At 43.4% G+C, this 27,376-nt stretch overlaps 1 protein-coding gene across 4 annotated transcripts in view; it reads right to left on the bottom strand.

Moving 5' to 3' along the window:
* Positions 1–462: 462 nt before the first annotated feature.
* The window catches only part of MAD1L1 (mitotic arrest deficient 1 like 1), a 563,294-nt gene continuing 536,380 nt past the window's right edge, over positions 463–27,376 (bottom strand). For all 4 annotated transcript variants that reach the window (XM_048868281.2, XM_048868284.2, XM_048868285.2 and 1 more), the window contains one exon: positions 463–1,861. In XM_048868281.2, the coding sequence (XP_048724238.1) occupies positions 1,703–1,861 (159 nt within the window). In that variant the 3' untranslated portion in view covers positions 463–1,702. The remainder of the gene's footprint in view (positions 1,862–27,376) is intronic.

The following is a 27,376-nucleotide window of genomic DNA, read 5'->3' as shown; positions in this document are numbered from 1 at the left end:
CACTCAGATGACGAGGCTAACTTGCCTGTAACCACTGTGTGAATGGGGGAGCTGTGATCACTTATGATAAGCTGGGTCTGGTGCAACTGTTTTCTTCTTCTTGTAGTGCCAACTTTATTTGCTATAGTCACTCCAACAGGGAAAGATTGGAGCTAGAGTTGCTGTGAGAGTCCTATATGATTCCTGCTGAGAATGGACAAGCTACTGCCTTCCCACATGGTTACGGAATAAAGCATAATGGGATGGCAAGGGGAAGCCATTGTATTGGCAGGATCTCTGTTGTATAATGACTTTGACTAGTATCGTTTCTGGCACTAATGAGATGTGCCTGGAGAACCGAAGGTCTGCGTAATATGCCCTCCCTTCCGGTGGTAAAATCAACCCAAGCATCACTGATTCACCATCCATTATCAAACGGATACCAGTGACGCAAACGCCCAATAAAAGAAGCATACACCCAGATGGAGAAGTGACACTTTATTCTGAAAAACAAACTAACCAAACCCCTCCATCATAGTACAACATTTCAGAGCTGTCAGAAGGATCCCTCAGCTGAGTCAGGAGAGAGAGAGGTGGTGGCAGTGGAGGTTACACCCAGTAATACAAGAAAGTGACAACTCTGGCTATGGACACTAGGCTACAAAATAGCAATGCAGTGAGTACACCACGAAGAGGCCCTCCACTCCCTGCTCCTTTCCCTATGTTCTTGAGATAAGCCAAGCAACCCCTGAGAGTCTTGCGCAAGGAAGGAAAAGCACTCAAATGACGTCTAAGCACTGGGCATACAGCACAAGAGGGAGAAAGAGAGAAGGGTATACCAGGTGCTGAGTTCTGGCAAACCAGGATCTGGAATTATGAAGGACTAGATCTCGCAAAGTTTTATGTCTTGAAAGACTGTCAACTTATTGATCAGCGAGCTGTATCCAAAGGGCCCCACTATCCATGACTCCAGTTGTCCACAAACATCCTGCACTCCCAGAAGCCAACCCTTAGTCCTCATTTGTTGGTGGCAGCTTGAGCTGTCATCTCCCCTAGAGCCTGTGATCTCTGCTTTAAAGAGCTTTCAAGTGGGAGAGGTTGAGACCCAATTCAACAGGATCCTCCTGCGAGAAGCTGTGAGCTCCCCAAAGCCAGCATTCTCACGCTCTTCCCGACAGCGACTCCTGTTGAGACTGACTACATAAGAGGCTGGCAATTTAATAAAAAGGTTTCAATGTTTATAAATAGCGGGGTGGGAGTTGGCAAAAACTCTGGCACTCTGGAGTTATACATGGTCTCCCCTGGAAATATTACTGTGGAAATCTGCATGTGTGTGGTGGGCTCAGAGCTGTCAGAGAGATTGGTTAGTAAAATCAACATTAAAAAAAAGAGGCCTTTGGGATGGACCAACATTGTCAAGGAGTAACTGGGCTTTGGGCCAAAGGAATGTGACTCCAGCTCAGAAGGAAGCAGGAAATGCCTTCTTTAGACTCCTTGGTTGCCTCTTCAAACAGCCCTGAAGCATTTGGAGAGAAAAGGAGAGAGGGGACTTCAAAAGAAATTGGAAGCAACCAAATGCAGCAGAAGAAACAAAAAGAACTTGGCATGGCTAGCTCATGGATCCCCTTTCCACTGCACTAGGCTGGTCGTGGTGAAACAATGATAGTCACACATCCATTCACGATCCATGCCCAGAAGGCGCAAGGCTAGGATTCAGTGAGGGCTAAGCACAGGTCTGACGGCTGAAGAGTTCGAGGGTTACAGCGCTGAGGAATGCTGGTATGCTGTCCTGGTGCAGCAAGTGCAGGTCAATGAGCTCACGGATTGTGAGAGAGAATTCAGTTTCCAGAAGTTGCATCTTCCCACCAGAAGAGCTGGAGGCCTAAGGGGAGAAGGAAGAGTGGAGAAGGAAGAGTGGAGAAGAGAGAAATGAGGGGAGAGAGGGGAAAAGGAAAAGAAATTGTTAATACAGCAGGGTTTTATTTCACACCAAATGCTGAAGAATTCTAGCACACTCACTATGGAGTCTCCTTCAGTATGCATCTTATTCTAATCAAAGTAACGTTATCTACTGCAGAGCAGGTGTTCAACATATGATTTAATTGGACCATTATTAAGTTCTGCATTTCCAAAATCTCTGAACAATACACCCCGTGTGAGCCTCAAATGAATAATGAATTATAAGGCAGTAGGAAGAATGTTTAAAATATCTTGAAAACAAACTTTAAAGGGTTTGAACAATTAACACATGCAGTCATAGTAGAAAATGCAGAACCAGGGATGCTTTAGAAGAGAAATCTTTGAATAGCCTGGTCGTGGGAGGCAGGAAATATTCAAAAAACTCTTTTTCCATTAAGAATCAAAGTCCTTAAGCCCCTCCTGTCTTGGAGGATAAGGAGACATGTTTTCAATGAACATTCCCTTTAAATGAGCCAATGATCTACCTTTAACTAGCCCCCTTAGTTCGGGTATGTCTACACTGCGATAAAAGACCCAGAGCATGGCTGTAGCTGGCCTGGGTCAGCTGGCTCAGGCTGTGGAGCTATAAAATTGCAGTGTCTACATGCAGACTTGGGCTCGAGCCCGTGCTCTGAGACCCTCTTCCAGCTAGTGCAGTCTCAGAGCCTGGACTCCAGCCTGAGCCCGAACGTTTATGCTGCAATTTTATAGCCCTGCAACCCAAGCACCTGGGCTCTGAGACTTGGTGAGTTATTTATCACAGTATAGACACACGGGATGTGTTTTACCAACCTTGCTTCATATACCCAGGTGCTTTGCTGATGGGAGAAATTATTCCGGAGACACACACACAGAAGGGTGGAATCCCAATATACGGGCACATGGTAAAAATCTCCTCTCGTCATAACATAGATTATAAAAAGGGTAAAGAAGCAAAATGCAAGAGGAGCCAAAGGATGCTTTGAGAGTCCCTCATGCCACGTGGCACAAAATCTGCTTGTTTATTAATAAACCAGCAAAACTATCACAATGGAAATTCACATTTTTCTCCCCAGACATTTCCCTTTTGGGAATGATCACTGCTCCTCATCTGCCCCCTTAACGAAGCAAAGCTACAGGCAACATAAGCACTGCCTCACAGAGTCCAGCCTGCCTCAGTAACAGGACATTCCCTAGCCACAGTCTATGCAGAAGGGAAACCCTGAAGCAGCTCAGGTGGAACCCCCCTGTCCCAAAAGGGGTATCGATGACTTCAGCTGTGGGTGTTTGTGCACGCAGACAGCATGTATCTTCACCTGCCAGAAGGGCAGCAATAATGTCAGGGAAGCACCAAAGGCCCCGGGGATCTGTTTGTTTCCAATTCCATGTTTTCAGGAGTCAGGATTAATTTCATTATGAACTTCTCATGTAAATGTCACTTCTGATTGTGAAGAGTGCAAGGCACAGAGGAAGCCCCTGTCACACCAATGCCGGGGAGGGGATTTTAACAAGATTTTATAGTGGAAAAGTAAATTAAGAGTTTGTTTAAAGCTCTTCCACTTCTGTTCAGCTTAATGTTCATTTCTCTTTATGAACTACTCCAGATGGCGAAGTTTAGAGCCTTAATCTTTTGTTTAGTGGAGCCAGCCGCCTTGCTTTCTGAGCATCCATCGTGAAACTGGGTCAGATAGGGACAAATTGAAGAGACTGACTGGGAAAGATGAAAAAGTGGCAAATGACAGACAGAAAGGGAATTAGGTCAGTGAGGGATATGCATTTGCAATCTATGCACAAGCCCACGCAGAGTGTAGAGTTCTCATTCAGCCTTGAATTAGACTATAGGCCAGATGCTATCAATCAGAGATGTGCCAAGGCAGCCAGATTTTGGTTTTCAAATCCAAGCCCATGGGTGTTGGATCTGGTTCTATGTGACCTGAAACACTAAAGTTTAGGCTGGTGAGAGGAAGGTCCAAATATTATGGAGGCACCAGTTGTCTTCATAATCAAGGCTGAGTTGAATTTTGCAATTCTCTTTGCTATGTATGAAAAATACAGTGTCTCCTCCCCCAAATTATTGCCCTTATTCTTTGGGCACAGAATTAATTTTCTGAGAATTTACAAGGAAATCCATGTAGGACTTTAAATTAATTTTAAAAGGGTTCTTTAAGAAGTTTAGCACCCACTGTCAGACCGTTTATTTGTTCCTTATGATCTCAGTAATGGAATTACCCAAATGCTTCAAAACTCTGTATAGTTAGAGCTCAGTGAAATCTTGTGCATAGACTACATTGGAATACTTGTTTATTTATTGAAGATTAATTGTCATTTGCCCCCCATTATTCTGAAAATTTCTGATTCAGCAGAGGCTGAATAATATGTTCTACGACAGAAAATTCCATGAAGAGCTGCATTCTTTCAAAATGGCCGTCATCTCTGTTTTCAACAAGACTGAGGGTTCCTCGGCCTCCTGACAACATAAAGGGACACCATCTTCCCTGATGGTAGCTTGACTTCACTCTCATTGGGAACAATACGAGGTGGTACCTGCTTTTAAAGAGAGCAACTTAACTAAGCTCAGTTTATAACTTCAGTCTTTATGAGAACAATGAGAGAAAAGGAGGAGAAAATTTTACCTACTCACCTCAGCTGACACAAATTTTCATTTATGAAAAATAATGGAAAAAAGTGACCATATTAATCCTAAATATTTCTTTTCAGCCGCTAGTCTGCACCGAATCTGCTCCACGCACCACAGGAGGGAGGAAGAAACCAGGGTGTGCATCCTGGAAAATGTAGAGAGTGAGGAAACTGGAGTGTGTATGTGCAGGGGACTGTGTGGGGAAGGAGAGAGAGAAAAACTGGGACATGTGTGCAGCACCATGAGGGGAGATGCAAGAGGCAGCAGGAATTTGGAGACCAAGAGCAAAGAAGAAATTGTGGTGAACACTCTTGCTTCTTTCTGGTGCTCTGGTCCTTCTGGTGAATCAAAGCAGTTTGCCCATCGGCTTAACTTGCCAGTACACTTTTGTTGCTTCTGTACTGCCCTAGGGTTACATAAAGCAGCCAGAGCGTACCAGTGAATCTGGCCATAAAAGTTGTAATAAAAAATGAATTAAAGTTGATACTTTATATTTTCAAATCACAAGAAATATCATGACATTCTCTTTGCATTTCTTGTTTAGTGTTCATGTACGCTATTATGTACTAAAAAAGACCCCAGACAAACAAGGAAATTGCCAAACGAAAAACACTGTTATGTTAGAGTTAAAGTTGAGAGTACATGTCAGTAATTTAGGGTAAAATACATTACAGGAATGTAATTATCATCAAATCAAGCATTAAAAAGCCAGGAGATTCATAGTTAAAGCCAAACTTTAAAAAAAAAAAAAGGCCAAATATGGTCAGGTAAGGAAATGCATAGTTAGGGCACCTAAAGATCTGCTCACTAGTGATGGCACGTGGGAGGAAAAAAATGTCTAATGTGTCTTTAAAAATTAGCTCAATTTAATCTGGGACCAAAACCATGAAAATGTCTTATTCACAGTCACATGGTTAGCATGTTGTTACTTTTAGAGATGTGAAAGGAAAAGAAGCATGACTTAGAGTTGGCCTGAATATGTGGGTCCACTGAAAGGGCTGAGTCAAAGATAATACCTAAGTTATGGGCCTAGTTTTGTCACTTCTAGTTAATGGGCAAATCACGGTGGTTTGTTTGGGGTTTGCAAAACCAAAGCCAAGGCAGTTCAGATCCAGGTTCTATTTTATCCAACCCACCAACATTTTGGCGAACAGACCTTCCAATTTTGGCCTGTTTCCATTATCACTCCATTCTGCTTTAAGAAATATAAAGGATCTTTATCAGAAAAGCAATTTAAATGGGGCAAAACACCCTCTACTACTACGTACTGGTATGTGCATGACCCAGGCTAGGTGTTTCAAGAACCCCACTGTGCTTTGTGCTTCTAGGGTGCATTGCCCTGTTGAGTGATTACAAAATCAGAAGCAGCTTTTTGGCCACATTGTATTTACGGGACAAGTGGGATTGGTCTACTATGCGGCGACATGAACTTCCAGCAGTCGCTTTTCAACCTCCTCAGAGAAAGGAGTCTTTAGTACAATTGCTTTTCCATAAGAGACAAGATTAGCTGTTCCCAGTCAGAAGAAAACATCATAAATCTTCCTTTTAACCCTGGAAATTGGTAAATTATTCAAGGCTTTATAGTTTTTTATATTTTTTTTTGAAGGCAGAGACTTGCATTACAGATAAAGCCTTGTGTCAGCACTCAGTCCTTTAAGAGAACCAGGTACCTTAGAACGTGTGTGCCCTTTCCATTTGTTCCACTCTATTTATTTGTCTGTGCAGGAGATGAAGGCTTGAGTGGGATCTAAAGCTAATCATGGAAAGTGAATGCCCGAGAGAGGTGAGCAGCCCAGCGAGGGAGCCGCTGGCTCCCTTTCGGTCACAGGATAAACTTTCTATTTGTCTCACACTCTGCTCGTTCCATCTGCAGCCAAACATGTCAGTCAATATCTGTGTTTCTAGCTGCAGATTTATTTTGGTGTGAGGAAAGGCACGGAAAGTGGAGAAGGGTAGGAGCAGAGTAGCCTCACCCACCCCACTCCTCTCATGAATGCCAGGATGATCAGTCTTGCTGCAGGCCTGGAAAAAGAGAAATACTTGAATGCATTCAATCTCTGCACTTACAGAGAGGCTAAGAGTCTCTCTGTAACCGTGAGCATCACAGGAAAGCAAACATTAGCTCCTCTCACCTCCAGCAGGAATCACTCTCACGCATGGCACAATCATGGTCTAAAGCCGACTATGCTCACAACACCTACAGACACTAGATGCTGCAAAAAGTAAAGCATCTCCTTGTTAGGAGAAAGAAAAGGAGTATAAATTTGTTAGTCTCTAAGGTGCCACAAGTCCTCCTTTTCTTTTTGCGGATACAGACTAACACGGCTGCTAAACTGAAACCTGTCCTTGTTAGGAGGTCACTCCTGGCAGTTGCCAGGACCATGCTGGTGTCTGTAAGTTCTGCAGCCATGTGTGAAGTACAAAGGAGGATCACTCGTCGGTGTCACTTCAGCAGGACATATACGTGCGTTCAGACTGGTAGTGTTGCTATAGGTATGGTTGAGATTACACTTTCTGTCTCAGCCTGTGTTACTTATAAACTTTCCAAAAAAGTGATCTTCTGGGATGAAATTTCTCTCTCCAGCCTGGTGATGATGATGTTAAAGGTTTGATAACATTCTCAAATGGTTCGATGGATGCGTGGGACAGGGACAGCAATTCACACGCCCTCTGCCCCCAGGAACACTTTTGCAACTAGAAAATTAAAATAATGTACAAAAATCTATAAACTGAAACTTGGCATGAACTGTCATCAGTTCTTAGTAGACCAACCAGCTGGCGGCAAAAGGTCACACAATACATGGGTCAGACACAGTGACAGAATGTTGGCCAACACATGGGAAAGGGAACCAAGCATTGTTTGGGCAAACACCACAAGCACATTTAAAAGCTTGCGACCACAAACAAACCTGACCCCATAGTGTGTTGGGCAGTGTCCCCTGCCTCAGTTTCCCACCTTGGAGTGGGCAAGTCTGACAAACGAATGTCCCTTAAACACATCACTGCCCTCTGCCTCCGCTGCACCCCTAGAGTGCTGTGAAGAGAGGGAGGAAGGGGAGAGGGAAGCTGGGCTACAGAAGTCCCAGAAGAAGGTTGGCTGGGGGAAGAAGCAGCGGGGGAGAACAAAGGTGGGGGAAAGGGAGAAGAGGAGAAAATCCCATCATGATGTTTGATACAATTCAGGATTTCACTACAAAGTGGGGTAATCTCCTCCTTTTCATATGAAAATCCACTGCTCTATCCACGGGTGATGTATGAAATAGATGCACGAAGTAGGAGCATTCTGTGTGCTACAGGGTCCTCACAGTATGACGGTTTTCATACAAAGGGTTAAGGCCTAAGAGGATGTGCTGCTTGAACTGGATTGGCAGAGAGACTCTCCACCCCCTTGACACAGTGAGGAACTTTATTATTGTGCAGATGAAAGTCTGCAATACTCCAAAGTGAATGGGGCGCCTTTATTTTCAAGGCTATGTTTTATTAGGTGTTTTAATGAACAAGTAACCTGTTGCCCCAGTGACATTTACTCAGGGAAGCTACGGGGGCGGCTCCATCTCATCTGCTAAGATGTCTGCATTACTCTTCTCACTCTATGGAACCACCTGCTGTGCAACCTCCTAACACACTAAGACCCTGAATACACTGCAGGGAACAATCCTGTATGTGGTAGGGGGCAGGACTGTGAAGCCTAATACAGATGGCTCTGTGACACTCTCCATACCGTTCTCTTCAGCCCATGACACTTTTCCTCTTGTGCTATGGACTCATCCACCAAGACACCTGCACTGCTCTCCTCACCTCCTGGTATCTTACTCATCTGCTGACACCTCCTTTCTCCAAAGGCGTTTTTATTCACTGCATGAACTTTGCATATCTGCAGTGACCCTCCGGCTCCCGCATCACACTCCTCACAAGATAGAACCTCCTGCTGCATTACCTTTCCTACATCAAGGCCCCAGTTCTGCTGTCTCTAAGCCGGGGAACCCCACACTGCCTACTCTCCTTTAATCAGGGCTCTGTGGCACTCTTTTCACTTTATAAAACCCCTCTGGCACCGACCGGGGCATCTCTTAGGAACTCTGCAACGTTCTTACCCCACTTAATACCGCATCACTCAGCAGTGTTATCATAGCCCACTGCACAACCTGCATGCCACCTCCCTAGCTGGACACGACACCTGCTCTCCTGTCTGCCATAAACCCCACCCCCTAATTCAAGTTCTTTAGTTTGCCTCACTTACTTTTTATAGCTTCCTCAGCCAGTCTGCTGGAGGGCTTCTCTTTTTCTGCCTAGCCCAGATCAAATATTCTCTCCATCCATTAGTATGGTTAAATCTTGTCACAGTCCAACAAACCAATTTTAAAACCATTTTTTAAAGCAGTCGGCTCTGACCTTTAAACAAGAAAATATTTTTTTTCCTGCCTCTTGCTTTAGATTCCGAGATTTTTCTAAATGTCAAAGGCCTCGTGTCCACACGCAGCTGTCAGAGAGAGGCAGTACAGCCTCAGAGAGGGCCCTAAGCCTGTTCTCGGGGTCCAATGCCCAGCAAAGAGTACACGTATAAGAGTCTGTGTACGCACACACACGCATCCTCCCAAAGGAACACACACAAATAAAGGTATTTGCAAAGTCTGACTGCTCAGCTAAAAACACTACAATCAATTCCTCCTTCAAAGCTAGGGCTGATGTTGTAAATTCAGGCCAGGGCAGGGTGGGATGGAGAGGAGATAGGATTTGATGCCCACATTTTTCTCTGTGGAGTTGGTGCACTACAGCCTTCTCCTTAGTGTCTGCACCATGGGACTACTCTGTAGAGAGGGTAATTCTTGCTAAGTATCTTTTCTCCTTTCAACAGGCCTCTAGAAGATCTCTTCAAAGCTGAAAGGATGGAGACACACAGAGATGGGGGGGGAGGGGGGTTGGATGGGGAGACTGACTGCTGAAGTTATACAATTCAATCAGGAGGGCTCTGAGGATCTGTATAATTGCTCAGACTTGGCTCTCTTGGGTGGCGATATCATTATCAAAATCCCCCAATTGAATTATGCTTCACTAATCAATCTCTCCTAAGCATTACACCCTGCTCAAATATCAGGTCCCCAGGTAGCTAACAAATCACTGTAATTACAGGCTGTTCATTTAAAATGATAGAAATATTAAAAAAAACCACCACCACCACCCAAATTTGCTCAGAAGATGTGGTTGTGCCTGGAAATATTTATGAGTTTATTGCACTCCTAGTCTATTGCTTTTGTTTGTTAATTTTTGTAGCAACCAGCAGCTTTTGCTAGCCTATGACATCATGCTGCCATGCCCTACGGGACATTTAACGACCGAGCATTAATAAGGCTGTGTGGTCGTCCATCAATCAGGGAACACTGCCTTTCACTAAAATGACCTCTTCTTTTCTTCAGCTAAATTCCCTTTCCCCATAATATTCTCTTTGTAACCTAAAAGAGGGAGAACTGGTTCTTTATAATAATTGCTTCTTGCCAAGACCTCTGATCCCCATGTCGCAAGCTTGAAATATAAAGTGGATTTATGAGGCAGAGGGGGACATACTTCTCTATAAAGTGCCTTCCAGGGAACGTAATGAAAAAGCTGCTCTTAACTGCTGAATGAAGAGGAGCGAGTGCCTGGCAATGCCAGGATGAAAATTGAATACGGGGGTACGGTAAGGGAGGACCAACCCCATGCACATGTCGAGATTTATGACAAATACTTCCTGTCTCTTGCTTATTATTCAATATTGAGATGAACCACAACTCCTGTCTCTTTAGTACAGGCATCTAGCTCGCACACTTCCATCTTTAATCTGGAACATGACCCACGTTTTATATACACAAGTGATAAAACTGACTGAGCGCCGGTTATTACACTAACTCAGTGTCAAAGGAAACTAATAAGTGAAGCGCTGCACATGGGCAAGTTCCTTCACACGCTTTGACTTATGTGTGTACATCTGCACAGGCCACAGGAGATGGCAAAAAGGAAAATTTAAACACGAATACCAACATTTGTCAAACTGTATCCACTTCTCTCCTGGGGAGTAAACGAGTGGATGTTAGTCCTGGGGAGAGAAAAAGTGTGTGATGGATGACTTTTCTTCTGTCATGAGGTCTCCCACAAATTGCTGCTGTTTAGAAAGTAAAAAGTGATACCCTAAAAACGAGAGGAAAGGTCTCAAGCTTTAAGTAAAAGGAAGAGTTTATAAATATTTATACTATTTGATAAGTACTACTTTGATCCTGAAGGATGTACTTACAAACTATTATTTTCACAACTTCACCCCACCACTGAAGCAGCCACCTCTAGGGCGGAATTTGGCAACTATTTAACGCCACATAGAAACACGACACAACAGCTTAGGATAGGAAGAGACAAATACCATATTCTAATACGATAAAAATACACCCGGGGACATCCCCTAAACAGAATACTCTTGGTAGCCTACGGGTATGCCTACACTGCAATAAAAAACCTGCGGCACAGAGTCTCAGAGACTGGGTCAGCTGACTTGGGCTCACACTGCGGGGCTAAAAATTGCAATGCAGACATTTGGGCTTGGGCTGGAGCTCAGGCTCGGAGACCCAGCCCTGTCATTGGGGTCTCAGAGCCCATGCTCCAGCCCAAGGCTGAATGTCTACATTGCAATTTTATAGTCTCATAGCCCGAGCCCCATGACCCCGAATCAGCTGACCAGGGCCAGTCCTGGCCGCGCTGCAGGTCTTTTATTGCAGTGGAGACGTACCCAGCAAGGCTAAGCGTAAGATCCTATGCTATAACTTCCTACCAGACCTCTGGCTAGTAGAAATAGCTGATGTTTGGACCTACCGCTGAGGTATTTGAAAAGGTCTTTCATCAGAAAAGAAAATGAGTGCTTAAGAGAATAAGGTATAGAATCCACAGATTTTTTTCAAATACCAACCAATAAAAATCCCAAACGTGGGATTGTGTCTTTGAACCAAATTCCCCCTTGTCCTCTCTTAAAAGAGTTTGATACCTTTTAAAAAACCCAATGCTGCTACAGTATCTTAATTCTAGAAACAAGGAAGAGGTACTAACCTCTCAGCCATTGGTACTGCACCTCAGTGGGGGCACCTACAGAGAAAGTGGACATACATGTCCTAACATGACTGGTGTCAAAGTAAAGCTTCTGACTAGCTGGACTGCTAGGATGTCCATGGTGCAACTTCCGGACCACCTGTGAAGTGACCATATTGGAATGGTCAGACTGAGGAGTGAATGGCTAACAAGCTATGAAGGCAGAGTGAATGGTTAACAAGCATTAACAGCCTTTACCACATGTGCTCTGTAAAGTGGAATGCCAACCCACTGTAGGACAGACAAATTAGACACAGAAAAATCTCTCGTTACTTCCTCTAAAACGACTCTGCACTTTTACACTGCAATGCTAGGGGCTATTGTTTAGCTAAATTTACATTTCTCCTCTCCATGTAAATAAAGGAAAATAGCAGCCAGCCATGGACTCTCCTACTGAGATCTCCCATTCAAAGGTATTCTGGAGACTAGTGATAAGATTCTCCATCCCTTTTGATAAAATCAGAGGATGGGGTTCTGGTGCAAGACAGAAACATGGCTGCAATTTCAGCCAGCCAGCACCTGCTCCCCAAAAGACACACTAAGAGGAGACCAAAAACCAGCATGGATCCCATACTGCAGACAATCTGAGGGAGGTGATACGGCCTGGGAACAGAACCCTGTGTCTGAGAGTCTCCAGTTTAGAAGAGGTACTAGCTACAGTAACAGGCAGATTCATTTTTTAAGTTCTTCTCTTTCTCACTGGGAGAATTGGAAGAAAAAAAGGGAAAGAGGATAACCTCGTTGTTCCTGGAAGCAGGTAACAACTGAGAAAGAAGAGGGTAGACTAGGATTATCTGTATAGGCTCTGATTAACAGGTCTTTGTGCTCGCTGCTTCCTGCAACGGGGAGCCATTTAGCTCTGTTCTGAACTGCAGTTCTGAATGGTAAGACAAGTGAGAGAACATGTATAACAAAGCTTGCAAAATATTGTGTGAGCGGAAGAGACGGAAGTGGTATTAAGGTAAATGGCAACATTTCATAAACTACCTTGCTGCTGGTGCAATGAACTGTTGAGCCTCAAGAGACAGGATACAAACCTCACCAATGAGAAAGACCTTGCCTGCATCTTCTCTACTCACTGAGTGATATCACTGATTCCACAGACAGACACCACTCTTCTGCTCAGTCTCTCTGCATTGTGTTCCTGCCAGGGGCCGCTAGTTTCCTTATTTTCCCTTCTCCAAATTATAACAAATAGGCAGAAAAATAGACACAAGCCTGTGGCTGCAGTGATTAATGTGACTCAGGGAGCAAGGGGGTCGTGCAGACTTCAGGACTCACTAGTTACCAGCTAAAAAACAAATTCCTCTCATTTCAGGAGATGGGCTTTTCTCTTTGCAAGAGACAGTGGGTGACTGCACATCAGGGGAGAGAGGGGCTGGGAATGGTTAACTGAGCAGATTATATGAGATGCCTGTGAGGCATGTCTCACTGGAGCTACTGTTACTTTACTATCCAGCAGACACCAGTGTGTGATTAATACGTTTATCTTTCTCATCTCCTTGGTAGCCTTATGGATGTGTTGTCATAAGAAGGGAAAGGATAGAGAATTGAACAAAAAGATTCTGTGACCATCACTGTCCTAGGGAACCCATTGTGATTAACTTAACTACAATCAGACATTAGACCTTAGGGGTTTGACCATGGGACTGGGTGGTGTATAAAAAGTATGCCTGCTCCTATCCATCCAAGCAGTATAGGGTTTGTGCAGGACAAAGTAACAGATGGACCAGATGGCAGACTACACTGGTAATTTGCATCAAGTTTATTCATTACCCTGTTCTAGTTCTTATTTAGTTGTAATCTGGCTCCCTGGGCAAAAATTGGGTTTAAACCCAAAATCAAGAAAAGCAATGGTGCGCCCTGAGCCCCTTGTATACACATTCTGTACTACACAGAGTAAAATCACTCTTCAAAAAGGAAAAAGAAAAATATAGCCACATGAAGATATAAAAAAGCCTCACAGTCTGACCCCATCTGAGCATGAAATATCAGACTTCAACCTGTCACCAGTTGTCCTTGCATAAAATTGAATCTTGATGCTTTATGACTCCCATATAATCACTGTCTGCCATTGTTAAGTTTTCATTTTGGCATCAGAGTAACAGAAACTTCTGTGGCTCAGTGTTGTCAACTTTCATAATTTTATTGTGAATTTAGAAATTCTGATTTTTGTATCTGTTTCATAAAAACAACTAAAAGCCACCAACTCACAACTTGTCCCTTATTCAGAACGTCCACCCTCTCCAATTACTGTCTAATTACTTGAAGTCATCAAGATGACTGCCATTTCACTACAATCTATCTGCATGAGGCAGTGAGACTATCACTAATAAAGAAGACTGCCACCTCCCACTTTTCAATGAGACCAAAGACATGCCCACAGGCAAAATGGCTGCCAATCCATGGTTGGAGGGGCTAGACAGGACACTATTAGGACACAGAGAATGTGAGAGCAGTGGCGACACTACAGAAGGATGCATGGGGAGACTGAGGAGGGAGCAGGAGGTAGATTTAGGGGTTGCAGGAGAATGGGGGGGAGGGCAGGAGACTGAAGGGTATGATGAAGTGTGAGGGGCCAGAGGGAAACCAATGTAGTGCAGGAGAAGACTGAGGGAGTGAAGAAGATAGTGGCAGGGAGATGAAGAGGGATAGAATAACAGCTCTTCCACCTGGGGGTACCAGAGGGGAAGGGGAGAGGGACTCTGAGCAGCAATGAGGACACAGTTTTGCATGTGTATTTGAGGCTGGATTTTGACCCTGAAAAGCTCTCACACACTTTGGAGCAGATGGCTTCCTCCTAAAATGTCACAAACCAGAATGCAAATAACTCCCCTCCCCAACACACACACACTCTCAGTCCTTTTAGTCCAATCTCATGGGTTTTGAACACATGGGTTTGGTGTTAGTAGTGACTCTACACATGACATGATTCACCAAGACTGGCAAATCCAAGCACAGTAGAAACTGGGGACTGGGACACTAAGCAGATCGATTAACTTGCCACCCAAAATACAGTATGTGTTTTCTCAAAGTCAGACCTGAAATGAATGGGCTTGTACTGTTAAACTGTGAGGAAGTGGGAATTTTCTGTAATATTTTTATGACTCCTATGTATTCCTCAGTTTCCACCTGCACTTTGCATTGCTACCTAGTGCAGGAAAAAGGTTTAAAGCTGCTCGTGGGGGCAGTGCAGTACATGAGGTGTGTCACCTTGCTGTCTCAACCGCAACAAATGGTTCACTAAGGAACTGGCTGAAACCAACTCAGATCAACAGAGGGTCCAGATATACAACAGAAGCCCCAACAACTGAACAATCAACACTCAACAGCAATAAGCTCCAGCAGTTGGGGCTATGAACTCAGCACAGCCTTGCCTGGAGACAAAGGACTGGGAGGTAACCAGCAAGGGATAAAGACTGGGCTTCTAGAAGAAGCTGGTTTCTTTCATCTGGAACTGACTAAGGGTTCAGAGACAGCCAGAGCCTGAAATGAAATCCATTACAGCTTGGCTGGTGGATTGCTTTGGCTTGGCCAGACGGACTATTATTTTGACCTTCACTTTTCTACGCTAAGGACTTCTGAGGCTGTGTTCCAGTTGACTAATAAACCTACTGTTTTGAATACACAGTCTGGTGTCACTGCAAATACATGCTGAGGTGCATTGGTCCTTGAAGAGTGTACAAGCCTCTAACCAGCAGTTATCTCACTTTGACTCGCTGGGAAGAACTCACTGCATGAAGCAGGAGTGCTGGAGGACAGATGCTCAGTTTCAGAGACAGTGAGGCTCCAGGGCCTATCCTGAATGAAGAGTGAGCCCCTTGGGGGCTGGCACACGAAGGAGTTCCTCCAAAAGGCTGTTTAATAGCTGGGGCGTAGCACAGATTCTGTGAATATGTAATAAAAGAGAGGGAATTCCCTTATCACCCAGTAGGCAGTGCCTCCTCCAGCATACACCTAAGATCAGTTACATATGGAAGGAAGCCCATGGCTGAATGAAGAGCAGTTGAATTCCCATCTCACCCTCCCAACAAGAGTCGCAGTTAAATCTGTGAAGGAATAAGCAGGGAACATGAATGAAAAGTAAATTTCATTTCAGCCCTTGAAGAGATGCCCACACAGGCTAGGGCTGAGGTAGATTTACTGAAGTTCCCTTTAAGGGTATGCCTACTCTTTGAGCTGGGGGTGTGACTGTCAGCTCCAAGAGACATACTTGCACTAGCTTTGCTTGACCTACTGTGTTAAAAACAGAGCATAGCCACAGCAGCGTGAGGAGCTAACTGCCCATCCCAGGCCATAGGCACGTACTCGGGATAGCTAGCCCCTCTCGCTGCTTGTGTTGCCATGGCTACACTGTATTGTTTGCACACAAGCTTGATCAAAACTAGCCTGGGCATATCTCCTTGAGCGGGAAATCATACCCCAGCTTGAAGTGTAGACATACCCAAAGAGGCTCCTTGTACTGTCCTTGGTACCTAACCAATGAAGGACTTGGGAGAACAGCACTGCCAGTTTCAGGCATTCATGTGGTTACAGCAGCCTCTGAGGAATCTGCCTGTGGTCTTCACCCTCTTTGGTAGGAAGCCTTTTTCACTGACATACATTTCACTAACTCTCCCTCAACGCTGGTGTTTCTCCACAGACAGTCTGCCATCCTCCACTCAGCTCCTGTAGCTGGAGGTGCAGTGAGGGGAAGATTAATGCAGACATCATCTTGGCAATTATGAAAACAGAAAAAAAGACACCCAGATATCATACAAATTGATGCATTTTGCCAGGGGGCCTGTATGCACGATCCAGTAACAGCTGTCATGCTGCAGCCTCTGTCATCTGAGTGCCGATACTACCTCGGCGTTCTTAAACACACTTTAAGGTAGCTCTGTTCCCTTCCCCGGTTTGACTTTATTCTCTGTTCCAGATGCCACAGCAATGCAAACAGCAGCATGGACACAAAGGGGAGAAAGCGTGATTGGTGGCTGTTTTCATAGCAACATTAAAATTTTATGTTCACTTCCTTAGGCAACATGCAACTGATTAGGAATGACCTCAAGGCAGCCAAGCCACTCAAACAGCAATCTCTCCAGCCCTCGGAGCTCTTTAAAATCTGCCCTTTACCTGTGCCAAGTCTTTCAGCAATCTTCCCGAAAACCCAATAGCAATCTACAAATATACATAAATACATTCTATTGCTTCTTGGAGGATGGGATGGCATATGCTGTAAAGGTGGCAAGGTCATTTGAGGAGAACTTGAGCTTTATGTCTTCTCCAGAGCACATCCCCCCTCTGCATAGTGTTAAATGAAAAAAAGGAGATATTCTGCATGTTTATCTGTCAAATCAGCTTCTACGATGACTTCTGCAGACCAGGAGCCCATTTTTTCCCATCCATCTGGTTTTCATCTCTCCATGCTTGGGTTTATTTTTGTAAATAGAGTTAGCCTTTCTAAAATTAACTGTGGACCAGATCTTCTTTTGGCATCAAATCATCTACAGACAGGAGGAAAATATAACATTTTCCAAACATTTTAAATCTACAGACTAAAAGCCTCACATATACCTTGCTTGTTATGTGGAATATTAATGTACTAATTGAATTTAAGGACAGTACTATGGTATCTATGTACATACGTGGTCCCCATCACCATGGTATTGAAGCTTGAGTATTAAAAAGGTGACACTAATAAAATAAGCTTTCTGATCCGGATGTGAACTTTATGGCTAAGACTAATTCCCATTCAAAACTATTAACGTACACATACACAGAGGGCAGTCTGTGGTTATGACCCAGATAAGCAAAACAGAGTATTTGGTAGGGCGCTGCAAAAGCCATCATCTTGAGTTTGTCCCCCACCATGGGATGCTCTTCAGGCTATGTTTGCAATTTGAGAATTGGGCCTCTCACCCAAAATGGAGCTTTTAAACTTGGAAAGTGCCAGCATGGATTTGTTCTGTCTGAAGAACGAATCCAAAATATTACCTGCAAGAAGCATCATGACAATTCATGTTTCCCCCACACTTTTAAAGTGACAGCGCTGCACTGAATGGAGCATTTTATAGTTCTAAAGCGTATCTGTTCCCAAAGGAGTCCAAACTGCACTCTACAAACTGTGCGCATTCAGCGGCATTCACACGCAGCCACTACTGATGTGAGAGACGATAACTAACTAGCGCACAGCACAGTGTACAATGGGGGAGGGATGAGAAATTTTGGCCAACACCATTAGGACCAACCCTTACTGTTACAAAATCCTGCATTGGCAGAGGGGGATCTTGACCTAAAAGGCCTCTTCTATCTCTAATTTCTTTGATGCTACCCCAGTTACCTGGATAGCACCTTTCTCTCTGTACTAAGTCTAGCTGCCTTGGATAGTCTAACACTATCAAATGGCTGAGCTTAAAAATAGTTTTCCACTTTTCAGTAGTTGCCACACCACTGACCAGTCTGGTCATTGGATAGCAGAGGTCACGTAACGCTATTACAAACAAATGTCCTGTGATTTATTTTTTTTTCAGACCAAAAAGACAGACCTACAGTGGGGCAGTAGTTTTACTTTACAACCATCAGCTCCAGCACTAAAGGATTGAAACACCATGTAAAAATCAAAGCTAACAAAAATGCCTTTGCATGCCCCCAAAAGCACCAGGAAGTGTTTCTGTTGTTATATATCTAACAATGATCTTTATGCCTATTTCTCTCTCTCTCACACACACACACACGCAAAGAGAATAGCTGGGCAGTGTGACTAAAATGCTGCTATATGTTTAGTCATCTCAAATTCAGAGTGTTTTTGCTCTAAATATATGTCAGACACAGAGCTAACATACTGATAGTCTATAGAAGGTCACAGGGTCACCTAACCCGATCTTAGCAACCAGCTGGTTAGTCAGTTTTTGGTGCACAAAATCAGTTAAGAGAGGGTAGGGTTTTAGATCACATGATCCCATCCTGACCAACTAGATCGTATTTTACAATTCGAATTGGGAGTGCTCGTATGTGTGCAAATAGATGCCTTCTCTCTCTCTCAATCTCTTGTGCACACCAAGTGAAAGACAAACACACATGAGAAAACAAAAGTAAGGGCTATCTCTGAGACTTGTAAACAAAGATGTTAAGACGAAGTAATTTTAAAACAGAAATTGTACTACAGACAAAAGTGAAGTTGTTTAAGCCCAATGTTTCGCTTGCTTGCTTTTAACATCATTTCTGAAAGCCTTAGAGGCAACCAAAACACTTTCGTGGTTGTTTCTTCGTTTTTATGTTCTCTGGAGAGCACCAATAACTTCTCTTGCTACATTTTGTATATCCAGAATTGCAACAATAAACAAACACACAACAGCAAGTGTAACTATGATAGCAGTAATTTGCACTTCTACAACTTGTAAGCTGAAGAGCTCAAACTCTTCATAACTGTAAGTTAATTATCCCCATAACACTTCTACGTGGTAGGTAAACATTAGTTCTGTTCTACAGACAGGGAAACAGAGGCAAAAAGAGATGGAATGACATGCCATAGCTCACTCAGCAAGTCAGTGGTAGAAACATGGGAACAACTCAAAATTCCTGACTCCCAGTTGCCTGAATTACCTCTCGCCCAGAGTTTTACTAAACTATCGGGTGGTAGGATTGGAGGGGATTTTGAAAAATGTATAATATGTACATTTTTGCAAACAATAATGTTTAATAGATTTTAAATAACTACACAATATAAGCCATGTCATGGGGCAGCCCTTTGAAGCTAGCATCCTGTTGTAATCTCAGATCTCAGTTGTGGTTCTATGGAGAGTGCAACAAATGAGGGACATAATGACGTGTTCCTTTAAAGGCCACCACATTGTTTTAACCAGAGATCATAGCTATTGGTTCAGTATAGATTAGCAAATGACATGAATGTGTACAACCAGCCTATTCATCCAGAAGCTGTTGTCTTGTCACCACTGACTGTTCCACTGCTAGACAAGCCGACAGACAGATTTTGGATGTCTAGGGGGTGAATCCAGCTTTAGTTGCGGAAAGTCCTTATCTCACTTTTGTCCTTGTATCTCGGAGTTGGGTTTCTTTTCGGTAGTGGCAAGAAAAACTCAGCACTACAATTGCCTGTCAATCGAAAAAGGCCTGAGACTCTCTACTTCTCCTGTTCTGCCTTGTGTGGAACATCTCCCACCAGGAAGACAGGATCATTCGGCACAATGAATTGTGAATGTATTTAAAATACTGAACTCTCCCTTACACTTAAAGTTTGCTTTTCAAAGCTTCATCAGTAGTTATTTCTGTTAAAGTTAAGGTTACAAAAATTCTCGTGCTCATGGCTAGAATTAGAGGTCTTCGGGCAGCCGGTGGCAAAATATTTTGCAGTCTGGACAACAGGCTGGCGGTAAATCCCAATTATCATTTTTGTTTACAGTACTGCCTCGTGGCCCCACCTGAGACTGGAGTCCCATGGAGGTAGGCACTGCACAAATATATAATAAGAGACAATCCCTGCCCTGAAGCACTTACAGCCAACATGGCCAAGACAAAGGGTGAAAGGCAAAACAGAGGCACAGAGAGGTGAAGTGACTTGCTCAAGGTCACACAGCAGGTCAGTGGCAGAGCTGAGAATTAAACTCAGGTCTCCTAACTCCTAGTTCAATGTCCCACCTATTGGACCACACTGCCTCCAAGAGTTTGGAAGAGCCTTTTCTTCCAGATAGAAGCACAAGGGACCAAAATTATTGTTGTGCTTTCAACCACAACTGTACATTTCTTGACTTTTAAGTGCTTGATTACTCAATCTTAATGCTTCCTTAATGCTATTTCTTGGATGGAATACTACATACATGCTGATATACAAGAGCTTATATCTGATGTGACCTTTATCTTCAAGAGTGAGGACACTAATACATCACAAGGGCTAGCCAGAAGGCAGCTGCAATCATTAAGGTGTCTTCTCAATTTAAGTATCTTATGAATTATTTGTAAGCTATTTTCTCACTTATTTAGTTACAATCCTCCCACACACTCACCAACCAACAAAAATAACTTAACAGCAAATTCATGTTTCGGAAGTCGATTTCTCTATTTTGCTTTTGTGCAGCAGCTGCTGTTGCCATGCTGTCATTGCTATGTTTTCCTTTTTTAAAACAAAATCTATTCCTGAACCTGATTGGTCAAGCTCAGCATATAGGGCGAAAAAAAAAAATCCTGAAGAAAAAAAATCAGTACAATTATAATACAAGGTTGAAACAGAACAGCTGAAAGAGTTAATGAAATAGTGGATATAATTGATTTAGATTATCAAAAGGTTTTCGACATAGTCCCTCACAAAAGCCTATTATGGAAACTTAGTAACTGCACAGTGAGAAGTACAGTCCTGCCTTAAATTAAAAGTTGGTAAAAAGATGAGGAAAAAAAAGATTAAAAATAGATGGACAATTCTCAGCATGGAAATAAATCCATAGCGGGGTGCCTCACAGAACAGTGCTCTAAGTTTGTGAGTTAAAGTTTTGTCTCTAAGACTGCCATAAGAAATGCACATCCTATTTTCATTAGACACAGGTGCAAGATGCAAAATTTGGATCAGGATTCCAAGTCTAGATTTGGATTCTTCCCAGTACCCCTTTTCTCACCAGGCACAGAACGTGGGAGTGTTCTGAACTGGGGTTCTAGCTCAGCGCATTAGAGCATTAGACTCTAAATTGAGAAATGTTTAGGTCTGGATTCTGGATTTCAAACTCTTCCTTCCCCTTCCAATATCAGGTGCGTATGGACTATTGTTCTAGACTGGGCCTATTGCTAAGTTCTGTTAGGTTCTAGAGAAGACACCAGTAATCAGAGGGCTAGGACTGATTGTCTTCAATGTTACCATTAAGGACCTGGAGAAGAGGGAGAATTGTGAAACAGGAAAATTACTTATGTTAGTCAAGACTGTGTAGGATTCTAAGGAACTCCAGAAGGACCTAACAAGTAGGTCACTGGGCAGGTGAAATTCAGTATAGACAAGTGCAATGTGATGCACATTGTTATGCCAGTTTAAAGGACTTTTAACATGCTGATGCATTTTGAAATGAATGTAACCTCTCAGGAACAAGAACTAGGAGTCACTGTGGAGAGTTTAAAGATGGGAAGTGGCATTAAAAACACCAAAGATGTCAGCCACTGCATAGTACAGAAAAAGACAGAAGGAGAATGTGAAAAATATTATCAAGTCATTATAGAAGTTGATAGGGATCCTCTCCTTGAACACTTTGGTGACCTCCTCATAAAAATGCAGAATGGTAACAGAAAAGGTTTAGAGAAGGAATACAAAAATGACTATAGGATGATGAGAGATGGGGTTCTCTCCAAAACCAGTGATTAGTGATTGGGATTATTTATGGTGGAATGGAGAAGAATGAAAGGAGATAATAAAGCAGAGGTATATGAAATAACAGACCTTAAGGACAGTCAGACACTACTATTTACCAATACAAGATGACAAAAATAAAATAGAATTGTTTATGTTTGCACAATATATAATACAGCATGGAGGAGAAAAGTTAATTCCATTTAACGGAAGAGTTTGATATTTTGAATTTGTTTTCATTCTGATTATGACCCCAAATTTTTGAAATTCTCCACAAAAAGGAAGGGCACCTCCTGGGTGGTCCTTGAACTGTGGCTCCGGTAATCCAGGCTGTTGAGGAGCCAGATGGTCGAGCTGGCAGCTAACCAGGCAGGGCTCTGTTGGAACTTCGGTGAAATCCAACCATCTCTGTGAAACACTTCGAAACACTGTTTCATCGGAATCTTTCCAGCTAGCTCTAATAATTAATCTGTGAAACTCACTTCTATTGAGGTTCATAATTCAGCAGGATTTAAGAAAAGGATAGAAACGTGCATGGATAAGAGAAGCATTACTAGCTAAAATAAAAAGTATAAGCATTATTAATCCTTGTAATTTAGGGTATAAATGTTTACCAACAGTTTACCAACTGTTTTCCAGAAGAAATTTCCCCAAAGTTCTATTATACCTTCGCTGTAGCACCTAACATAGATCACTGTCAGGGGCAGGATATTAGATTAGATGAAGCATTGGTATACTCCCGTATTACAATTCTTAAATTCACACTCATGAGACTAGTTTATACATTTCTATGGGGAATCTTATTTCATTTGGCTGGATCATTTGGATTTCAGAAGTAGGTGTTATTTCATTAACTCCATGTGTGAGTGTTCATTCTTAGGTTTCAGCTAAACAGAAGTTATTAACTGTACTAGGCTGACATGGTATGGATCTGGATTCAAACTGACCTCTTGTTTAGGTGTGTGACTATGTGATGGGGTGTTTACCCCACACCAGCATAGGAGGGGTTAGCCCCAGCAGGGAGCAGTGGAGGTGAGTCCTCCAAGTGGCCTAGAGCGGCTGTGTGGGCCTCAACCATTCAGAGCAACCAATCCAGGCTTATCAGGGCTCATATAAAAGGAGCTATGGGGCCAGAGTCAGGCAGTTGCAGCCTGGGGCTCCAGGGGGTAAGGACAGGGTTCCTAGCAGGTAAAAGAGGCGCTAGCACCATGGACAGAGCAGTTGCTGGCAGGGACCAGGAATGTGAGAGGGAGCTCCTAGCTGGCTGCTGGGACTGAGTAGCAGAGGCCCTCATGTAAGGGTGAAGAAGGTGTTGGGGCCAGGAGCAAGTGGCCCAGGGAAATGTATTTGAACAGTTGGAGGGGACTCAGCAAGTGGCTGCCAACTACAGGGTCCCTGGGTCAGGACCTGGAGTAGCAGGCAGGCCAGAGTCCGCCCCATTCACCACTGAGGGAAGTGACTGGCTGAATGGACTGCGAGGTCTTGACCCCCAGGAGGGGGAAACACAGATGGTGACATGGGTGGAGGGCTGAATCATGAAGAGGACATGGCAGATCCTGGAGAGGCTGCTGGCGGAAGCAGAGACAGAGTGATGGGGTGCAAATCATAGATGGTGGGCATCATCCTTGAGCTAATCTCCAGTGTGACCAGGAGAAGGCACCAGTCCAGTAGTGAGTGTTGCCCCCCATGGCAGTCTACAACCAGGATTTTGGCTTAGGCCCATCTGTAGTACTACTGTAGGTAACTATTATCGTAGAGGAATGAAATACATGTAGAAACTCCAGCAGCTGTAGAATGATCTTTGTTGATCATGTATCTGGAGAGTGGAATTGATAGGATGAGGTAATCTCTTCATTCCCGAGTGACTAGCTTTGAGGTGTTAATGAAAGGCACTCCTAGAGATGTTTCAGAGTAACAGCCGTGTTGGTCTGTCTTTGCAAAAAGAAAAGGAGTACTTGTGGCACCTTAGAGACTAACCAATTTATTTGAGCATGAGCTTTTGCGATGCATCCGATGAAGTGAGCTGTAGCTTAGGAAAGCTCATGCTCAAATAAATTGGTTAGTCTCTAAGGTGCCACAAGTACTCCTAGAGATGATATGGATATATTACAGAATAGTCTGAAGAATCACAACATGATCTAGGCACTGCGAGTCAGGAGCTCCTGAGTTTTAGTCCTTTCTCTGATTCCCCAGCATGGCCCTGAACAAGTCACTTCATCTCTGTCTCAATACCCTCACCTGCAAAATAGGGATGACAACACTTACCCTCTACCAGAGGTGTTGTGAGGATGAATTGATGTTTGTAAAGCACAATGTGTATGTGAAAATTATTCACATTATTAATTGCTGGCAGTCATATTGTATTTATACAACTCCCCATTGCCGCTACATATGAAATCCAGTCAGATGTTGGACTCTCTACTGCTGCTAATCTCTGTTAATGCTAAACTGGTTTTCTGGAGGTGGCTTTTCCTGGCCTGAATGGGAGAAGTGAGGGGAGAAGGAAGACGAGAACATGCGGTGGGAGGGGAACAAAAGGAAGGAGGACCGTTTGAATGGATCTCATGAAAGACAATGAAAAACCCAATGAACAAACAATTCTGTGCTAACGCTTTCTGGATTTCTCTTTCCTTGGTCTTTCTTTTTAACTGAAGTAATATGAAAATATGATCTCTGCTAATTAAGAATTAATCTTCTCCTGTGGCTTGAAGATGGACAAAGCCAACTGCATTATTTCTATTCATTAAACTACTTGTTCTGTGCACACTGGTTCAAGAAATGCCTGAATCATGCTCTTTAATGGACTCCTCTTTTTCAAAAGGATGGTGCTCTGTGGGACCAGATGCAGTGGTCTCTCTGTAGGTGAACATATTTTTACTTTACCATAGTACTGAAGACACCATAATTCAGCGTGATTCAAGACACACAGTCCTTGAGAATAGAGAGCATACATCTATACATTTCAGAGTTATTCACATACCGAGGCATGTTCCCACTCCCAGACACGCAAGGTATGTTCTGATTTTCTCAATGTGTTTTGCAAATCTGCTCTTCACTCCCTTGATTCCCTAGTTTCACTGCATCAGTTGCTTGTTTAAGGGAAATGCTGCCTACTGTAAACTGGCAACATTAACACCAGGTCAACAGACCGTTTCTTGTGAAGCAGCTGTGGGAGAAGGAGAGATGCAGCAGTTATCTTCCTGGCTAAGCGCCTTTCTTTTCAATTGGAATATTTATTTCCTTGCTGTGATCTTGCTGCTTGGTCCCCGGGCTGACAAAACACTGCCAATATCTGCTGAGCTGGAGCTCAAGGACGATCAATATTTCACTTGAATCAAATACAATGATTTTTGTTTTCAAAGCTCTACAGTTTGCAATTAAACTTCTAATGTCTGTTTCAGAGATGTAGGAGAGTAAAGGTGGGGTCTCTTTTGGTGAAGGCAGGGGTGAAAGCAGCACAAAAGCAGAAATGGGAGCAAACCAGCAGTGAAGCCAAACAAAAAATGCTGCATTTTTTCTTTCTTCTTTTTAATAATTTTTTTATGAGAAATGAGATCTTAGATTACACTTTTGATTAAGAGAGACAGGAATGGCCCTGCCCTTTGCACAGTGAGTAGGAAGGAAGTCTTTCATGTTCACAGATGTGAGACTTCAAAACAGCCATTCCCAACTCTTAAAAGGATCAGACAAACATGCAATTCAAACTGAGCTGGGGACTTTGATGAAAACAGGTTCAAGGAAGAAGTCACTATCCTTTCTCAAAAAGAAAAGGAGTACTTGTGGCACCTTAGAGACTAACCAATTTATTTGAGCATGAGCTTTCGTGAGCTACAGCTCACTTCTACATCTGATGAAGTGAGCTGTAGCTCACGAAAGCTCATGCTCAAATAAATTGGTTAGTCTCTAAGGTGCCACAAGTACTCCTTTTCTTTTTGCGAATACAGACTAACACGGCTGTTCCTCTCAAACCTATCCTTTCTCAGCTACTGGAAACTATGTGATGCACAGAACCTTGCCCGTTGTTGGGCTAAATAACAGTGTCACATTTCTGGTGTCCCTCCACGAGAAATCCAGAAAAATGACACACAAATTATAACAATAATAAAGACAGCAGTACTGTAATAACAGGAACCAACAGGTAACCATGTAATATTACTGAGGAGCTCCTCGGCATGACTAAAATGCTAGAGTTTCCTCAGAAGCCTCAAACAGAACATACTGAGCATAGTACTGTTAAGCCCAGAACCCCACCAGTCCCAGATACTGGGAGTGGAGTGATGGAACCCTTACTCAAGTCTGATGATACCTCCTCCACAGAGAGGTCAAGGCGTTCCCTTCCTCCCAAGAGAAGGAGGTGATGATGGTGTTGGTTCCCCTTCCCCAGAGACTCAAAGACCCAGCAAGCTTCCAGGATACTGTCACTGAACAGCGTTTAGCTGCAAAAGCTGAGTTGATGGACTAATAAAAAAGTACAATCAGCTGCTATCCACACCCACAGTTACACAGAGTCCTAGAAGCCCCTTCCCTTCACAAGTCATTTGTTCACAGATAACCTACATCAGTCGAATCACAGAAACAAGAGCTTAGAATTCTGATCTTGGAAGACTTACACCAAATACTAATGACTGCAGCACAAAGAGTTCCTACTATCCCGCACCATGGCTGTAACAGTCCTAGAGATCCTTCTTTTTGCTATCTTAAAGTCTGTAAAATCCCAACCAGTGGAACTATTCAAGACTGCGAGTCTACTAGTCAAACCAAACTGATTTTAATTCACCCTGGACACAAGTACTTCTTATTGCTAAAGCTTTCCAACTTACTTTGCAGAAAAGATGAGCCAAATCCAGGACATTTTCTCAAGATCCAAGGAAAGTCAAATATGCTGGTGACAAAGACGACTTGCCTGAACAGAGCTGGCTCCACTTAGCAAGCAAATGTCCTGAAAGTGTTGGGTGAAACTGGAGCTCCAAAAATGAATGAACCTGTTCCTACAGATGTAAGTGAAAGCCAGAAAGGAGCACCCATGTCCATTGCTGAATGAAACAGTCAGTGACTTCACAAAGAAAGCTACTCTAAATCACCCCATAGACTTGCCAGGGCTCAAGAAGCCATCTCCCATACAATCTTGCCAACTGGCTCCCTATTTCTCATCCTTCTTTACTGAGCAATGTTCTTGAGAAGGCAGCAACATGCACCTGACCACGGCTTTTACCCTAGAGCCCTCCCAGTCAAGCAATCTGGCCAAGATATCATATGGAGGTAGCACTGCCAGATGATCACACCATAGTCACTGCGGGAGGCACAGTATCAGTGTGGATATGATTATATCTCTCAGCAGCTTTTGGTACCATTGGCCATGAGACACTGCTGGCTGGCCTACAAAACCTGGCAGCAGT

Source organism: Caretta caretta, chromosome 10 (assembly GCF_965140235.1).
Source record: "Caretta caretta isolate rCarCar2 chromosome 10, rCarCar1.hap1, whole genome shotgun sequence".
NCBI classification, from domain to species: domain Eukaryota; kingdom Metazoa; phylum Chordata; order Testudines; family Cheloniidae; genus Caretta; species Caretta caretta.
This window is presented reverse-complemented; position numbering and strand designations above follow the sequence as displayed.